Source organism: Sebastes umbrosus, chromosome 19, assembly GCF_015220745.1.
Source record: "Sebastes umbrosus isolate fSebUmb1 chromosome 19, fSebUmb1.pri, whole genome shotgun sequence".
Taxonomy (NCBI): domain Eukaryota; kingdom Metazoa; phylum Chordata; class Actinopteri; order Perciformes; family Sebastidae; genus Sebastes; species Sebastes umbrosus.
In genome coordinates, this window is record NC_051287.1 from 14,556,542 (window position 1) to 14,576,015 (window position 19,474).

General features: G+C 42.4%; 1 protein-coding gene across 12 annotated transcripts in view; it reads right to left on the bottom strand.

Annotated features, from left to right (window-relative positions):
• The window catches only part of nedd4l (NEDD4 like E3 ubiquitin protein ligase), a 62,382-nt gene that overhangs the window by 25,212 nt on the left and 17,696 nt on the right, over positions 1-19,474 (bottom strand). For 3 of the 12 annotated variants that reach the window (XM_037751974.1, XM_037751973.1, XM_037751975.1), the window contains exons 6-12: positions 6,371-6,421; positions 4,113-4,174; positions 3,629-3,731; positions 2,575-2,729; positions 2,158-2,293; positions 1,873-2,061; positions 713-793 (exon numbers count right to left, since the gene is read on the bottom strand). In XM_037751974.1, coding sequence (XP_037607902.1) covers positions 713-793; positions 1,873-2,061; positions 2,158-2,293; positions 2,575-2,729; positions 3,629-3,731; positions 4,113-4,174; positions 6,371-6,421 — 777 coding nt within the window. Of the gene's footprint in view, positions 1-712; positions 794-1,872; positions 2,062-2,148; positions 2,294-2,574; positions 2,730-3,628; positions 3,732-4,112; positions 4,175-6,370; positions 6,422-7,622; positions 7,659-14,943; positions 16,551-19,474 lie in introns of those variants that run through there. The other 9 variants (XM_037751970.1, XM_037751967.1, XM_037751971.1 and 6 more) reach the window with 8 other exon arrangements.

The window sequence follows — 19,474 nt, forward strand, 5'->3', positions numbered from 1 at the left end:
ACAGGTGAAGGCTACCTTTATCCAAGAGGCAACGGTACAAACAGCACCCATCCACATTTAATATCATCAGGAATCTCGCACTAATACATGCTGATTATATTTCCCGTTTGATGGCTTCTTAATGAGCCTCCTGTTCTCCAGTCCTTAGAGACTTGTCATTCAAGGGAAAGGCTGACATCAGCAGCACCTGTACTTTTCCTCGGCAAGACAAAGCCAAGCTCACTGGTGTGACTCAGCTGTGTGACAAACATCTGACTCAGATCTTGTGACAGATTGCACGGGCTGAATCCCCCACTGACGCTCTGACTCAGGACTCTCTGGGAGGAGCGTCTGAGCCTTAATCTTACTTGCCAATAGTTTCTACTGGAATGGTCATTCTGCTGGCGCACAGCTGTAACGCCAACATTTCTACAACACATCAAACATTAGCTGCGAGGTGAATCACAAAGAGTAGTGGTGGGAGGAAGAGGTGTGGTAATCCTACGGAGGCAAGAAGAAAGCAGGTAGCGGTAAAATCGAAGAGGCATAGAGAGCAGGAAGGAAAGGTGAGGAGGAAGCACGTACGAGCCTAGTGCGAAATTTGAAATGCAAGGAGGAGCAGAGAAGGTGATTTGATGTGCGGTACACCCACAGCACTGAGACATGCCAAGGAAAGGGGGGGGAAGTCAAGGAAGAAAGAGAAGAAGATGGAGGAAGGTTCAGAAATACGTACCAGAAGAGGAGGAGGAGGCTGGGCCTGATCACTGACGCCATCCGTCATACTTGAGGATCGGAGTCTGTTTGACAGCTGGCTCTGTTAAAACAAAGAAAGTAAGAGGTCACTCTTCTGTCTAACACAAGGAGCCCTGCCTACATTTATATTGGTTTTTTTAGGTTTTTATATCATTCTGTAGCTTCACAGGGGTGTTCATTATGTATTCAAATCCGAATATTAAAATTTTGGCCAAAGCATATATGTTTTAGTGTCAAAATGCTTTTCCCAATCCCTTCTAAAAACGTTTTCCCACGTGATCTGATATAGGTTTCTGCATGATTACGCTACTACATGTACAGTATATATATACTTATAGTCAGTGTTTTAACATTACATACAGTAACTTACATAGCGGTCGGAACGCTCCCAGTTTGGAGAAGCAGATAGGAGTGCGGGCACATAAGCAAAGCAATGTTCTACTGTGTGGACACCACATTAGTTCGGATCCAAAAGTCGAATAATAAGACAAACAAACTAACCGATCGATGCAGCGGTAGACCAGCAACTCCCGTGCTCTGCGAGGTAAAATTACTGTTTTTGTGAACGGAGTCTGGTCTGGCGGCTTTGAAGACAGCAATATAACGGCTTCAGTCCCCCGTCAGAAAGGGCTGATGGCGACATAAAGCTGTGAAATTATTCTAAATATAGCTTACACTTAAACTGATATTGATTTTTTTTTAGGTGGCTAAAATGCATTTTTCTGCTGCTCCCGTCCACAGACGCTTTACCTCGCCGTCAGAAAGCCCTTCCCATGAGGAAATGAAGACGTTATGTCGCCGTCTTCAATGCCACCAGACTACATTCACAAAAACAGTAATTTTACCTCGCAGACCGCGGGAGTATACATACAACCCCACTTCAAAAACTCCAAACCAACCCTTTCAGTTATTTCCAAACTTAGCACAGCTAACTTTGACTCAGCTAGCATTCACATTATTCATTACCTTATTGATTAGCTTTTATTAGCTTACTTTGGTAAGCTACGTCGCTGCTTTTTGCAACAGCTGAGTAGGCGTTTTCATTTGAAGAAAAAAAAAAAAACGGAACAGAACGCAGATGGACCGGCCCTTTAAGCATTTAAACGTGGAGTGATTTAGGTTTTGACTACTAGATCTCACCAGAGCAGAGCTGGGCCCTGGCACTTCGCCATTGGTATCGGGAGTGAGTGACAGCCTCAGATTTAAATCTTCAGCGAACTCCTGGGTTGCGGGTGTCGGTGGTAGTTGTGGTGTCAAGACGGAAGAAGGGCCGGGCAAAGACGTGGCCATGCTGTCGTTAGGATCCTCTTCTGTGATGAGCTCCCAAGACTACATGAAACAAGAATAACATTTTAGTGACATCATCACTTTAGACAGCTGTGGCTCAGTATGCTGTATGTATATGCGTATATTCACATCTCTCACGTTGTCCATGTCCCGGGGCTCCAGGTGCTCGTTTTCCAGGTCTTCGCTGATGTGGCGTCTCGAACGGAAAACACGGTGTGCTTCCTGATTGATCTGCCGCTGTTGATTGTCACTCTCAGTCTCTGAAATCACATCCCTGAAGGAGAAGAAGTTATTCCATACAAAAGAAAATGTTAGTAAGTCAAAAAATGACTGCTGAGAAAAATGACCTTAACATTAGATTAAGCCAGGATTACTGCTGTGTAAAAGAAAACCAAAATGTTATTGATAGATAAAGTGACTGTCATCTCCTGCAAGTAATACACCTACTATGGATAAGTACCTCATACAATCCCACTTCCAAACACCCAAACTACCTTTAACTAATGTAAAAATATATTGGGAAACTAAAAACGTAAGGAGAGAAATCAGGCGTACATGGTGGAGGGCCGTTTCCACTGTGTACTGCGGTTGTTGTGGTTGACATAGTAGGTGCGTCCCAGGTTGTCCACCTTCTCTTCCCAGCCTGTGGGCAAAGGAGGAAGCAGCTGCTGGGGTCGCTGGGTGCCCTGGTCCGCGGACTCATCCCATGCCTGGAGGAGAAAGTTGAGATTTTCTGACATGAGGCAGTAACTCACTGGTAGCCCCGTGGTCACAGATATCCCAGTGAGCTGACAGCTTGTCAGATACACATGAACATAAGATTTTAGAGGGTATTCGAGCATGGAAATCCATTAAAGACATTGGATTCACTTGTGGCTGGTTAAAACTTGTTGACGTGTTGTGGTTTGAAATGTTTTTGTTAGACAAGCTGCCGGCTAGGTGGGATAACTCCGACCACAGGCTCCAACACTGAGCTAATGTGCATCAATATCACTACCAGTGTTGACAACTGAGAGAGAAGTAAAAAAAAAAAAAAAAAAAAAAACGAGCTGGAGTAAAAAAAAGAAATCTAGAAAGTGAAAATAAAGGTTTCGTCACAGTGAAAGCATATAGTGAAGGGAGGTTAGCAGAGTGGCATTACGGTTTTCATACTTTGGCTGCTAAAAGTCACCTTATCTGAACTCCTCTAGCACTCTTCCACAATCCACAAGAAATCCACACTTGAACACACACATACAAGAACTCGCATAAAGCAAAAAAGAGGACAAGCTCCTATTTCTCCAAATAACAGGCAGTATTGTAAATGGTTTTTCCATACCCTGACCTGGAAAAGACTTTCACCAGATTCTGGCAGCAAGATGCTGCCCAAATTCTTAGAAGAAAGAATAAAAATTAGAGCCATCCTTTCTCCTCTCACTCTCAGCTAAAAACACTCACGCTTATATTGGTCCAAAGTGGGACTCTCACTTTCATCTTTAAGCTTAGACATGCGGTTTTTTTTTGTGTGGAAGGGAAGAAATAAAACTAGACTCTGGTTTAGCTTCAGGTTATTATGAACAAGACGCTGAAAAGCAGTTAAAAAAAACAACATCAGAAGCCAGGACCTTACCTCAGCCTCCTCCCTCATCTCTCCAGCATCCTCCTCCGGTCCACCTTGTTTGGGCAGATAGGCCATCTTCAGACGCAGGTAACCCTTCACCCTGGACTTGTGACTAGAAGGAGAACATCAGCAAAGATAGACCCACTTGAAAAACAGCTCATCAAAACCAGTTGGCCCGCACCCTAAAAGCCCCTAGCATGCTAATGCTTAGAAATGCACGGGAGTTTCCAAACTGCCTATTAGCACCAGATGGTCTTTCACCTTCAGTGTGTAACTGACCGTCTCTGGAGACATGACACCAGTCAACATAGTGTTGCAAAGCATGATTAAAGTCACTGTGAGTTTAATAATCTACAAATGTCTATTCCTTGCTAATGGGGGGCCAATCACACATCATTTCACCCTAACCCTGACCCTGAGAAGTTACATTACTGGCATCCAATGTCACTGTTTACTTGTCGCATCCTGTTTGTCACGTCCGGCAGAAACTGACCTTCTGGGCCGCAACAGGAAGTCTTTAAATGTGTAGGGCCGCTCCATAGCAGGGTCCTCTGTCTGCAAATTAAGAGGAGGCATTTGTTGACGGTAATCAATTTGAACACACAAGCAAATACACATGTTAGACTGTGTCAAAAATATCTGAGTCAGGAGTTTACGGCACAGCTGCAACCCTCTGCACCCCAGGATCATTATGCAATGGTGAGCTTCTCCTGTTACATATTGAACAGGAGAAAGGCCTTTTTGTAATCAACAGCAATCTCCCACTACTCTCCGACTGGGCCAAACCAGTCCACACTGGCTGCTCACCACATACTACTCTGCAACGTACCACTGAATCAAAAGTATGATACTGAACGCATTGGGTATCAGCCGATACAGGAATTATAATTCCAGCATATAATGTATATAGTATATAAACATAGAACTGAATTGAATAGATCAGCCCCATTGTCACCGATATCCAATCCAGCTATTTGAGTCAGTATCAACCCGATATCCGATAATGGTGCATCCCTACTTTGGTGAAGCTGTTGAGGCCAAACTGTCCTGCACATCTTAGACATTGATTGATATAAAGTTTTGTAAATAATTCATCTAAATAACTGTTTGAGAACATTGCTGTTAAAAGCCGGAAACAACACGTACTTTATCTTCTGTGTGACTCATGCAAAACAGGGCGAGGTATATGAGCTGGCACAAGGTTAGGGCTGGGCGATATGGTCAAAATCTCATGGCACAGAGCACGGAGGCATACAAATAAATAAATATTCCCATATATATATCGTTTGTTAATCACATTGAACTGAGTGGTATGTAAAAGGAAAACAGCACTCTTCAGATTACATTCCCTCAACATTTTTCACATCACAAATTTGAGTTAGTATGTGCTTAGTATGTGTTACAGTATTCAATCAATTTAGACGACATAATTGTGATATCTTGATATATGATTTTATCACAACATGATTCCACTGAAAGACGATAAATTATCCTCTTGAATTATCGCCCAGCCCGACACAAGGTTTCATGCTGTATAGCACATGAAAAAGGTTTAAGCAAGTTCAAGCTTCCACAAGGCAAATGTAGCTCCCGGAGTGCTTCAGATGAGTCATCATGGCTGACCCACATTAATGAAAATTAAAAGAGGAGACGCTGGTGTAGTAAAAAAGGTGATGACTAAAGTAATGTCCAGTAACTATGATTAAGACTTCCTACAACAAGAAGCCATGAACAAAACTAATCACGAATCAAATCAAAACGCCAACGCATCAATCGCAGCTCACAGCATCTTTACAAGCATTAGCAATAACTTATTCATGCTCAGATTATTTTTTTTAATGCAGTGGTAGGCAACATTAGGCACGTGTGCCACCATTGGCACGTGGCAGCTTGAGTGTGCAAGAGAGTTTTCTGGAGATGTTACAGTGCCCTCTCATCCGCATCGCAAATTACCGCTTTCAGAGTGGTGTCATAATTAAACTTAATGTTAACCCTAATGTTGATATGGCACACTGATTAATAAGGTTGCCAATCCCTGGTTTAATGGCTAAAAATAAGATTTCTGCATCAGGACCAAATATTCTCTATCCTGGCGTCCACTGACTTCATCCCTTCAGTATGACTCAGCTGAGGCTTTTATTTGCTGCTAATTTTCCTGGACCTATGGGAGTCAAATAGGACATTAATAATTAACCCTAACACCTTTTACTGATATGCTTTTAAGGTTCACAGCTTAGACAGAACTTCAGAGAGCCTCAGTCAGTCTGACAGCACCGTTCTCAGCTGACTGGAGGAGGTGAGATTGATTTGCAGGGGTCTATTTGAGTTCCAGGTCCTGTTCGTTTACATCAAAACTGTAAAAACTCTGCATGTCATTGTTTTCAAAGGCTTTTATCTCCCAGCAGTTCGCAGTTTCCGAGCGAGTAGATGTGAATTTGTCTAGTGTGGCTTTTTTCCATTTAGTTCTAACGGTTGCTCGCCCTCAGCATAGCCACCTCTGTTTATATTCTAGACAGCCCACTTTCCATTTCTAACAAGGAGTGCTGTTTGATCACAACAACGGGCTACTTGTGAGGCTAGCACTTTCTCACACTCAAGGCAGGCAGACACACACACACACTTTGCCTAACCTTCACAGAGGTTAATCACGCAGAGGAAAACTGAAGATAAGAAACAGCTGAGTATTCAAAACACTGTTATACCAGTCAGTCTGGCCACACACACACACACACATTTATGCATATAACTTACCGGCAAATGACTGAGAGGAACGTCAACCTGTCCCAGGAAATCATCTCTGGTCTAGGAGAGAAAACGAGAAGGTCAATTTCAGCAGCTTAATTTTAGAAGTAGTAGCTTTTTGAGTGTATCTGGAGAAACATTTCCAGCAGGGGGAAGAGAGGGAGGAAACCACAATGTTGAGGTGAATTACCGAATGCACCAGAAGGTCCAGCAGCATTTTGTGTTTATTTGTCACACGCAGAGTGAAAAGAGACAAAGATTTTCATCCAGAAATAATCTCTAGCCATTTTTTTTATGAACACCTGTAGTGATCTGAAAAACTCAGATAGAAGTGCAATTATGTTCAAGCAATTTCTACCACATATTACTTAAATTATCACACAATAGAGTGCTGCGGGAATGACGTATTTTTGTAGGCCAACCAGGAAGTTAGCATCGTCCTGGTTCCCTCGACAAAAAGTCAATGGGATTTTTCCATTGGGTTCCAGCTGTGTGGCAAACTAACGTTTATGATACTTACATGTTTTGTTCAGCAAGATAATCTCCACAAAGGAACACTACTTTTATCATTTTTGAAGTGTGAATGCAATTTACCAGAGGTAAAAAGCTAACGTTAGGCTATGGACGAACTACTCGACGGTAGTAGTATACACAACGAGGCTGTGATAATGTTCAGCCACTTGTTAAGACACATTGAAGACGAATAAAAGCTTCAAAATTCCTGTGTGGGATATTTACTGACGTATTTTATATAATAGAACAAAACGTTAAAATCTCTTAAGCTTGTGTTAACCACAGGCCTTACTTCAAAACCCATAAAAAAAAAACATTAACTTCCAGATGAAGGAACCAGAAGTGCTAAAATGTTAACTCATTTCCAAGTTTTAGGACTCATTCCTGCACCACTCTATATTTGCTGTAGTTTGTTGTGGCTTTCCACAAGTGTCCATAGCAGAAGGCTCAGTCTAAGGTTTTATTTATGGACAGGCCTTTGGTGTCATTTCATAGGAGAAGAACCCGTGAACCCAGCAAGGAAAAACAACACCCACTGCCACCAGATTGAAGCCAAGTCAGCCAGACAGAGGGAGAGAAGGACAGAGGTGACTACAGGGGGGGGAGAACCAGGGAAGGTTTGTGTTTCAGAAGCCTGTAGATGTGTCCATCCTTTTGTCGTAATGAATGCAGACTGAGAGGAAAAGCAGGGGAGATTGACGGATGATTGAGCTGCACAGCAGCAAACCCCATTGGGAGCGATGATTACCTGTGTGAGATGGAAAATGCCATTCTTGGAAGTAGCCTGTGTGTGGGACACAACTGATTTAGACAACAGGCATTAACTAACAATGATGTTTGTTTGTAGACACTGGTTTGACAGGAAAGGCTGAGTTGAAAACAATGCGCGACACTTTAATTAGTCCAGTGTTTCTCCGTTTGAGTTATGGTCCACCGGTGGGTTGTGAAAGAGCAACCTGGCCGTCTGCTGCGCTGCACACAAAGTTTCTTTTGAAGATTCGTTCTTCGAGCTTTACTAGACAACAGAAGGCATTTTCAATATTGTGGCATCTGTAAAAGTCACTTCACTGCTGCACAATAGTAGTGCAGTCATAAAAATCCAATATGGAGTTATGAAAACAATTTCCAATTGAACTTTTTAAGTGTGGGGAACCCTGTATATCAACTTGATTTGACAATGACATTTATTGATATTTGTGGTCTCTTTTTAACTTTGAGTCAGCAAAGAAGAGCTTTGAAGAAACAGTGTGTGAAAAAAAAGGTTCAAAAACCACTTCTTAAGTCCTGAGCACTTCCTTAAATCTCATTAAATGTAGTTTTGCAATATCAAAAATTAAGTAATGTAGTAAAAACAAGCTGGTACGAGGTTAAGATTAGGGCTACACGATTATGGCTAAAGTGATAATCACGATTATTTTGATCAATATTCAGATCACGATTATTCAATGATTTTAGGGACAAAATATGTTTATTGCACTTTCACATTAAAATAAACAGAGCATCTATATAAAACAGGTCCATAATCACAGTGCATCTCCTAGAAGCAAAAAATAAAATTGTACCAAAACTTCTTACTAAAAATTAAATCAACAGAACACTGCTTTCACTTTCACATTGTGATGCATTCCTGCTTTTTAACAAATATTTGCATCAAAATAAGACTTAAAATAAAGTTCTTCTTCACCTGAATTCAGTGCTTTTTAATTCAAATCAAGTAATATACAGTATATTACTCTTATACTCTTTTAGGGACGTTTTTCAGGGGCTGCCACTGTCGGTGGGTGCGTGCGCAGCGGCATGAAAGCTCGCCAAAAGTGAAGTCAAAACATCTGGATCGCCCCCTGGTGGTTGGCTGTTTGTCTCGATCTGATATGCAGCAGAGATTTCTATGAGCGGAGACAATATTTAAATGTCGATATTACCGTCGATCATTTAACTGTGGGAAGCTAAAATTGTGATCGCGATTAATATTTTTACAAATTGTGCAGCCCTAGTTAAGGTGTACAGCAATCACACTGGTTCGTTGTGATCATCAGAAAGAAAAAGGCAAAAGCAGTGTTGGGAAGTGAGTGAGCGCGCTGGGCTTCCACCACAGTTAACAGATCTGGAATTCCATGGTGAAAGGTTACTAATGAGTCACATAAAAACACAGAGTTATTAATGCACTGGCACGTAAACAGACACGTGCGAATGCATGTGTATTCTATTTCTTCTTGGAAAAGCCAGAGGCACTAACTGTGTAAGCTACAGCAGTATCTGCTTTCATTTCCCAAACCAACTACACAATTAATTTACTTCTTGTGTAACTCCAAAGTAATTCAAAACAGCGAATCGTAAGCTGCATCTGACCTGGGAGAGTCTGATAGTATCATATTACACTCTTTCACATGTGTTGACTTGTAACCTACAATGGGAACTTGTGAAACACTTTGTTTTTATAAATAAAGTTGAGAATTACAATTAATGCTGCAGAGATTTCTCTAACCGGCCAAGTTTTCTGCACTGTTGAGTCACTTAATCTTCACCTGGAAATCTCACTTGCTAACATGCTTGATCCTATAAAACATAGTTGCACTGTAGCTTGTATCCTATGACACAGTCAGTGGCGATGGCAGTATCCCATAGGGCACATGTACTCCTGGGACACATGGTTGTTTTTTTTTTTTCTGTCCTTAACAATAACAAGCATTTTAAGCTGTGGGTATGTGTATGCAGAGGGATATAATTGCAGAGTCATCAAAGGGTCACAGTTGAGCCTGCAGCTGCCTCCCAGGGCCAGGTTACACTGGGAGAGGGAGAGGGAGGGCGCCACGGACGACTAACAGAAGGAGGGACGAAGAGTGAAAAAGGCAGATGAAGGATCGTAAAACTAGCTCAACAAGACTCGGTCAAAACCGAGTGTATGGCTGGACCTGGTATGGTCAGTCTGTGAATTTGTGGCTAAATTGTTATACAGATAGTCAGTGGTCATGTCTATAATGTTAAATCCAGCTGTGTTTCGTGAGCCAACGCATCGCTCTGGACGGGCTCATTTGCATAAAGGACTGTTCCCTCCTTTTCATTTTGAAAGAGTCGGACTCTGCGGTCCGGCCAAAAAAAGTTAGAGAATCAAACACAAACAGTTCATCAACCTCATCTCACATACTTCTAGTTATACACAAATAGGTTTGGGGTTTTATATATACGTAATATATTAATATTCTGAGAAAAAACTGAATTCTCTGAGATTAAAGTAGTAAATGTACGTGACAAAACGTGGATATTCTCTGAGATTTAAATGGTAAATTTATGAGAAAAAAGCTCTAATCGGTATGTTGTTTTCTTCTGAATCGGCCAAGTTCACGGCAATGTCTCTTCAAAGTCCTGATGCTTAAGATAATATGGTGATTCTGGGCTAAAATAACGAGCATTTCTTTAATGCTAAATATATTTTGATTAGGTCATCCACTGCAGGCATAATACACAGCAAGCGACGGCGTCCGTGGTGTGAGGCAAAAAAAAAAAGAATCCTTGTTTTTATTTGTGACTTGAATCTCAGAGAATCTCTGAGTTGTTTTCTCGTACATTTACAACTTAAATCTCTGAAATTCTGAGTTTTTTCCCAGAATATCATCGCCCATCACCCGGCTCCATAATGTTTTTTTTTTTACCTATAATGGCCCTCATACACATATTAGTCATCATAGTATTGGAGCTGAACAAATAAAACACTATCAGCATGCCTGGATACCACAACAGGTATGTGAGACAAAAATGTTTTTTTTGTGAATTGGGTGTACCGATCCTTTAAGACAGTAGGAAAGTACATCAAGTGATAAAAACTGTCAATGCTAACTGTAGCCGTACTGAACTGCCATGAAGATATAAATATATATATATATATATATATATATATATGAAGAGGTGGTAACAGACGGAGTTTATGATATAGAGAAACCTCCAACGGGTCCAGGCTGGCACTGAAGTGTGAAAAGGTTGTCTCACCTACTCAACAGTCTCTGTGCTGACACGACTGAATTACAATACCACGCATTGTATCAGAGCTCAGAGATCAGAGTTGAAAGAAGAGAAGCACTTCACAACAATAGCAATCTAAACCCCACCTCATATGCTACTGGACCAAAATAAAAAAAAAAGAGTTCCCCCCCATCCATCCACAATCCTGTAAATATAGCAAACCCACTGGCCTGCAGAAGCTCTTTGTGAATGGAAACTGGGGGGGGGGGGTCGAGCTGTAACGAGGGCATGGCACTGTGGCATAGCTGTCTGCAGCTAGTCTCGCTGGCACACACACACACACACACACACACACACACTAACACACACACACTGGTAGTATCCCATGCAGGGCTTTAAAAAGGGGCACTCCAACTCCGGGCTACCAGTTGGGGAAGACCTGTCATTATGGTCTAAATGAGGATTTCCTTGTTGCATGAGAAACAGGATGCCCTGGGGTAACACAACACCACGTGTCTTTAAAAGAAAAACAAAACAAAAGGAAAGGAGAAGGTGTGTAAAATGCTTTCAAGTATGGCTGTCAAAACTAAAAATATATTAAGATTGTAGATGCATTAGTGGAGAGCGGCCAATATTAACAAACCAATCGCACCGTAGGTCTAATTGTGCCTCAGGTCTCCGACTCCGTGACTCTGACAAAACCAGAACTATTTGACCAAATCTTACATCATCTTGGATTTGTAACATCCGGGTTCAACGCAACTCTTAAGCTTTCTTCATGCTCGCGTGGCTACATGCATGCACAGAGGCGTTTATGCTCAGCGCGTTGTTCGTTGCAATATGCTCCGAAACGCCAGGAGGCGTACAGACAAAATAGTCTGTGAAGTCAACGAGTGGCACCGGAAAGGAAAGCAGGCTGCCTGGCAATAGTACTAAACACTAGAAAAGGCTTTTTGCCGCAGGCGGTGAAAGAATATGAGAGATTGTGTTGTTAAAGCTGAAAAAAAAAGAGGTCTCGTGGAAAGAGTGGCGACCCGAGGGGAGCCACCGAGAGACGGAAAGTAATTTTGACTTGGAGGTAAGCGACAGTAATAATTACAGTACACGAATACAATATTTGGCGGTACTTACGTCTGTGTTTAGTGTTTAGTGTTTACTACTGTTGCCAGGCAGCCTACTTTCCTTTCCGGTACCACTCATTGACTTCTTGCTTATCCACAGAATATTTTGTTTGTACGCCTCCTGGCGTTTCGGAGCATATTGCAACGAACAACGCGCTGAGTATAAACACCTCTGTGCATGCTCGTATGTGCTTGCGCCATCTAAAAAAAAAGCTTTATCTGTCCTTAATGATAAGGAAGGCAGGAGTAACTGGTTTGTCAAAACAGTTATTCATGCGACAAAAGCCGGGCATAGCACCATCCTCATGAAACAACAAGTTAGAGATATAACCTAGGGCACTGGAGGACTTTACAACAAAATTAATCAGGCAAAGTGGCAGGCAATTGCGATTATTTTGACTGATATTGCAATTGGAATATCATTATTCTCATCTTCACTGAAAAACATATTAAAATGATTAAGTTGTGATTTCCTGCGGGGATCTGTGCCAAACAAAGATGTTTTCTTAAGCCTGTAGAATATGACGTGTAGGCCGGGACATCACTGCAGCTCGACTATATTTCATTTAAAATGCTATTTTGACACACATTTGCCCTGTAACAAATATTGTGCCTCCTGCTATTTGAAAATTGCAGTAGGCCATATTGCAATTTTGATAAAATTTCGATTAATTGTGCAGCCCCATTACATTTTCATTCAGTATTACTCACCAAAATGAAAGGTGTGTATCCTTGAGGCCTGACAAATGCGTTGAATGCATTTCCTTCCTCACAAAACAATTTCCACAGCTGTTTGTTTTTTTGAATAATTTAAAACCTGCATTGTTTACATCCATGTTAACCTGCAATAGGAGTCTTTATCATCACTGCCTCTGCTGGTGCATTGGTTTTTATCTGTGCACATTGTCACCCGCTTACAAAACGGGGACCCACTCATAAAAAACTGCTTCATTGCACTACTAAGGCCCAGACACACCAAGCCGACATCGGAGAACTTGCGGCGATGAAGGCCGACTGTTGCGTCGCCTCACGCTGCCTGTGTCTTGACAGACAAGTTGCATTTGAACACACCGCAAAGACTACAGCCGATGGCCAGTTAGCACGTACGTTCTGTGTCAGGGCCTGTACAGGTGAAAAACTCCACAAGGCACGTTCAAGTTTGATTCATTATAATTCCCTGGTGTAGAGCGGTTCCCAGCCTGGGGGTTGGAACAACCCAAGGGTCGCATGATAATCTGAGGAGTCATGAGATTATTAACAGGATAAGAAAGCAGAAAGAATTCTGCAACACAATTTGTTTATTAAATATCTGCTATCACCCGAAAAAAATCAATCTGAGAAGTAAAGATTACTCTTTGGATAACTGGTCACGACTCGTTTACATCAAATCCAACCTGTGACAAGAGGTCGTAAATAGACATTGCTTCATATTCAAGGTTCACAAGCCGCAAAGGTTGGGAACCACAAATGTCCAGGTTGTATACAGAACGCATTGCTGCTGAAAAGTCCAATATCTTAAGTGCTTTAAGAAGAATCATGTGAAGGATTACGTAATATGATGCACTGGCTAAAGCTTGAGCGATACATGGAAGGATAGCAGAAAGTCTTCAAGCTTTCAGGGAAACAGATACCGATAGCTTTTTTAACTTCTTGATCGTCGTTTGGCCTATAATGACTTCTTACTTCTTAATCACTCATGGAGCAGCTGCGAGGATACGGATCCATACCAGCCAAGAGCCAAAGAAGACATGCCGCCAGCCCGCTCTCAAAATCAACAACCACACTAGAAACAGACTAAAGATAGAAACAGCCAACTCTCAAAGAGCACTGGCTGCAGTTAAGGGTATTACCAAACTTAAGTGTCACATTTCTATGAACCAGAAGGCAACAAGTGCGGAGAAATTATCCATTCATCCATTCCTGTTTTCCTTTCATGACTGAATTGGCCGATGTGTGTAAAACTTCAAAATGCCTGTGGTTGCAGAAGTGAAAGAACGCCAGTGTGTGTGTGATTTAGCTCAGCAAACCATGTCTGTGCTTTTCACTTCCAGGAAAGTCACCACCCTCTTCCTGCACCATACGGATCTCTACTCAACTGGGCCGGATTCAGTGAGGGACAGATTAGATGTGAAATACTTAAGACATCCCACAACGTTTGCATGATTTAGGTAGCATAAATTCTCATTTCTTATACCCATGGCCTTTTAAATGCCGCCTTCTTCTGGCTACACAACAAGCTATGTGTTCAACTAAATGTCATATGAGCGAGAAGACCCATCCACTATTGGTTGCGATTGTTTATGATTCATTCTCAAATTAATTTCTTCATCATTAAAGACGACAAACTAGGGCTGTAATCGATTTAAATATCACCATCGCAAAGTAATCACACATGTTTTATCTGTTCAAAATTTACCTTAAAGGGAGATTCGTCAAGTATTTAATCACCGTTATCAACATGGAAGTGGGAAAATATCCTTGCTTTATGCAAATGTATGAATATATTTAATGTTGGAAATCATTAACAACACAAAACAATGACAAATATTGTCCAGAAACCCTCACAGGTACTGCATTTAGCATAAAAAATATGCTCAAATCATAACTTGGCAAACTCAAGCCCAACTGACTTGACTATGACTTGCCCCAAACTGCATGGGATTATCATAAAATGTGCATGTCTGTAAAGGGAAGACTCGTGGGTACCCATAGAACCCATTTTCCTTCACATATCTTGAGGTCAGAGGTCAAGAGACCCCTCTGAAAATGGTCATGAGAGTTTTTCCTCACCAAAATGTAGCGCAAATTTGGAGCATTATTTAGCCTCCTCCACAACAAGATAGAATGACGTGGTTGGTACCAATGGATCCTTTATCGCGTTAACTTTGACAGTCCTTCTACAAACCTTTCAAATCTCAGAACAATATTTACAAAATCTTTTTCCATTTAAAAACTTTTTCAGTCCTACTAAAGTTTTCCAGTAATCTTTACCTTGGGTTCATTCCTCTCTGAATCATTGCCATGGCTGACATCCTGATCTCCACCTCTGCCCTGGGTAAAATATATCTTGACATGAGGCTGCCTCCTGGATGAATCCCCACTGATTTTGAAAGTACAACCATTAGAACGGTTCCTTGCTTCCGTTCTCTCCACGTCTGTTTGGTTCTCCTCTACAGCTTTTCCATCTGCACCAGTTTCCTCGTGTTGATTTTCCAGCAACAGCCTCTGATGAGGCGAGCTTCTCTCCAGTCGAATTCTGGGGTAACGCACCATGCGGCTACCTCTTGAGCTGGCATAGCCAACATCTGAGCATTCTTCCTGGGATGCAGCAGCCTGACTCTGATCCTGGTTCTGGAGCTGAAACACTAGTCTCTGTGTTCCACCATTAACAGACTGGTCCAGGCTCTGCTGCTGCACAGACCAACCAGTACCCCCATAAGGGTGGATTCTGAAATGCTGGATATCAGAACCATCAGGGGAGTTCCTCTGGATGCAAATCCCACCAACACTGATACCAGGTTGGCCGCTGCTATACATAGTATTGCCATTGGAGCCAATACTAAAGACCCTGCGTTTGGGCAGGTTCGGCTCTGTCAGAAGAGTTTGTGAGTTTAAAGTATCTGGGCTGTAGTACGGAGGAGGCGGGTGTTGAGGAACGTCGTCTTGGATCTGTGGTTCTGTATAGGCAGGCGCAGGTCCTGGAGGAGTATAACAGGGTGGCGGGACATCATCGGCATAACCACGGGAATCTCCATTACTTGATCCGTTGGAGCGCTGGAGGGAGATGTGCATGGAGGAGCTCTTGGTGGGCCGCGGCTCGGCGTAGGCGGCGAGCTGGGGTATGAACATGGAGGAGCTGCGTTTGAGAGAAGGCTCCGACCGTGAAGCTCTCGGTGGGGCATGCTGCGCAGCTGGCTCCTGAGAGAACGTCGGCACCGGAGGCGGCCGCATGCGGATTGCCGTGACCACATCGTTGTCTCCCTGCTGCTCCTCAGAGTCTCCTTCCAGTATCTCCGGGGCTGTGTTACTGCGGCCTGAGCCAAAGTACAAACGCAGACGTTGAGCCATTTTCACCTCACGTCCCACAGCTCCCGTTCCCTCTCACTGTCTCTCTGCCTGGCTGTTTGGTTCTCTCCTCTGGCTCCAGTCTCTGTCTCTTAGTGTCGCCCACTTCTCTCTTTTGGCTGGCTGGATGACTGATCCCCTTTTTTTTCTTCCACTCTCCCTAACCCCCCCTCCCACCCTCTCTGAGTCTCTTCCACAACTTTCCTTCCACAGTAAACTCTACGGAGGAAAGAAGTCACACCACAAAAACTGAAAAAGCCACTGCAAAAGAGCAGACAACTTTACACAGCGCACTCTAAGGAATGGCAGAGTGGAGCTAAAGAGAGGAAGGGTGAGGGGGGGGATAAAAAAAAAAAAAAAAAGAAGGATCCCTGTATACCAGACTCTTAGCACTACCAAGCACTAGCGACAGACTGCAGAAATAGCCTGAGCCGAGTGACGGCCAGCATTCCTGACATGATTGGATAAGAGCGGCCGGCGCTCCTGGTTTCCGAGGTGACAGTGGGTTGCTTGTAAGTCATGTGACCACAAATGGCCCCGGCACCTCTCGTTACAACCCCATGCTGCCCTCAAGTGCCAACTGGCCCCCCCAAACACACCCCACGCACCACTGTCCATCCCTTCCTCCATTCACATGATCTCTTTCTAACCTCCACCCATTTCCCTGTCTCCACACCTCTCATTAATGTTCTCAGCCCTCACATTTTGGTAGTTTTTAACCCCGATATGTTACCTCTTCATTTTGACATTACCTCCCACTTAATTCCTTTACCTCAAACTGATATCTGGAGTATCAGTGTAGCTCAGTTTCCTGTAGTAGTACTAAAAAGAAATCTATCTATCTTCCTCAAAACACCACTGTCTTTAACATTACTAAAGTAACTTATCTTAAAACATCACTGGTAAATATGACTATTTCTTCATTCATTTAATGACTTAAAGGGATAGTTTGGGTGTTTTGAAGTGTGGTTGTATGAGGTACTTATCCATAGTCAGTGTATTACCTACAGTAGATGACAGTCGGCACATCCGGTGCGGTAACTCCTGTCTGTTTCTCCAAACTGGGGGTGTGCCGACCGTCAACTACTGTAAGTAATACATCTATAATGGATAAGTACCTGACATAACACCACTTCAAAACACCCGAACTATCACTTTAAGGGCCATAACATCACCCGTTCTGCTGTTACTGATCTGTCTGAGCATCCCACCATGTCCCCCAGGAGAGGGAGGGTAAAAAGAAGGAGAACTGAGAGAAAGAAACAGACCCATAAATCTGTTGTATACAAACATCCATATCCTTTTCCAACAGATACACCGGTCACGTTGTGAAGTGAATATTTCCTCGCTAAATGTTGCCACTAAAAATACTACATTCGCCAACAAATCTGGAGGACAAATTGAGACCTGTTACTTCTTGTAGCTTGGAAACAGAAAGAAGCATAAGGAAGTTGTTGCTAAAAATGGACCAGGACAAAAAAAACAAGGCAGTGGCAGAGTGAATGAGCAGAATATCTGACAGATTGCAGCTTTGATAAGGCAAACAGCAGAGTCCTCTCGAGAGAAAGATATCCGTGTCTCCTTCAAACAGAATAGGCTAGGCTGTCTCCCGTGCACAGCCAAACACTTAACCGTCTGGTGGTTTTATAGGCCATTAATCCAAAAACCGCCCAAGATACGACTCGGCTGTGATCTTAAGTCTGCCCTGCTGAAATCAGGCACACAAATTAAGATGCTGAAGCATTTGTAATGTACTATTTGGCAACAGTACAAGATAAAAACAGAGAGAGAAGGAGAGAGATTTTCACAACATACTGTACATTCATGAGAGCATTCTTTATAGTGCAGTGATTCACCGGTGGATCAGCATGTGAAAATGGGGGTTTGGGGCTACTTTGCCCAGAGACCAGAGTTTGTGGGCGAGCCGTCTGTCTCCACGCACAAAACTGACAAAGCCCCTATGATAATTTGGCCTTTCAGAACTGTGTGGTCCAAAAAACCCGTTCTCACATCTATGACTTGCCCGACCTATGGTTTAGCCTTCAGTGCGTCACCTAATCTGTCTCAAAAAGCAAGCTGCAACGAGCAGACAGCCAAGCCACTGATGGTGCACCATAGTTGGGAAGGAAAAAAAAAAAAAAAGGACAAAAACAAAAAATGAAAGTTCTCCATTGTGGCCAAGAGGGCATCTCGGAGACAGGCGATATTGACTGGAGGCAGAGAAAGAGCCCAAAAGAGAAAGACTGTAGAGCAAGTAGAAATCGTGGCTTGGCAGCCGGTTACACTTCGCGATGACACACTGCCTGCAGTGTTAGTCAATAAATGTGTGTGTGAAACGTTATGTTCTGTATAAAAGAAACTAAATGCCAATGTGTGGTCCAATGGCAGCATGCCCAGCTTGCCAAATGACATAACATGCCTGCTTCAAACAAAGCACTACACTGTAGTGTAGGCCTTTTCAACCTATCTTTACATTTAGCTGTCAGTCTCATGTGTAGCCCTCCTATATTATGTAAGCACTTACTTACTTACTAAGTTGACATTTAGCCTGTGTCCGAAATCATTCACTCATTCACTACACCCTGCTCACTATCCAGGGAGTTATATGTAGAGGACTATATAGTGAGCTCATCGGCAAAATGAAAAAACACTTTTGGACACAACTCGGGTCATTTTATCGGCGCTGTTAATGACATCATTGTTGTCACCAGGGTCTGAAATTAACTTTTGTCACTGCCTGCCACTGTGACAGGCAAGTATTTTTTTTTGTCTGCCACTCAGAAATTTTATATGCCACTTTTGAAATCTCTGCGCTAAATGAAGGAATAACATTTAAGATCTGATGTCATTCAATAGTCAATATATTTTACACAAAAAACATTATATACATGGTAAATTACAGTGTTCGAATTACACCGTGGAGGGAGGGTACTGTACTTTGTTATTGTCATCTATAGTATTTGCATAAAAACACACAATTCAAATGATTATGAATATTTGCTTTGATTAAAAAAAAATCTTGGAAGGTTGTTAGGAAGTTAAACAGGTCATGATCCCCACTCTATTATTTATTTTATATTTGATGTGAAAAATTTTTATTTTCATTACATTTGAACACATCATGATAACGTTGTAATTTACCTTTGCCCAATTGTCCTTTTTCCTGAGCAGACTTTGAACGCCTCATAATAATAACTGAATGGCACCTCCGTTAACATTAGTAGCTCCGCTATTTAACCAAGCAGGACTGTGCTGCCCACTGGCTGCTAACAGGTAACGTTATTAACTCTCCTCCTGTTGATTTCAACACAGATTTGTTGTTCACATTGTCGCATTATCAGGGACAAAATAGGATGCGTCCCCTCAGGTTTAGTAGTGCCATGCTTTTGAGTGCTTTTTTTCTCTCCGCCTAGTCTCTGGTAAAAAAAAACTGAAACATGATACGGCATGCGTATGC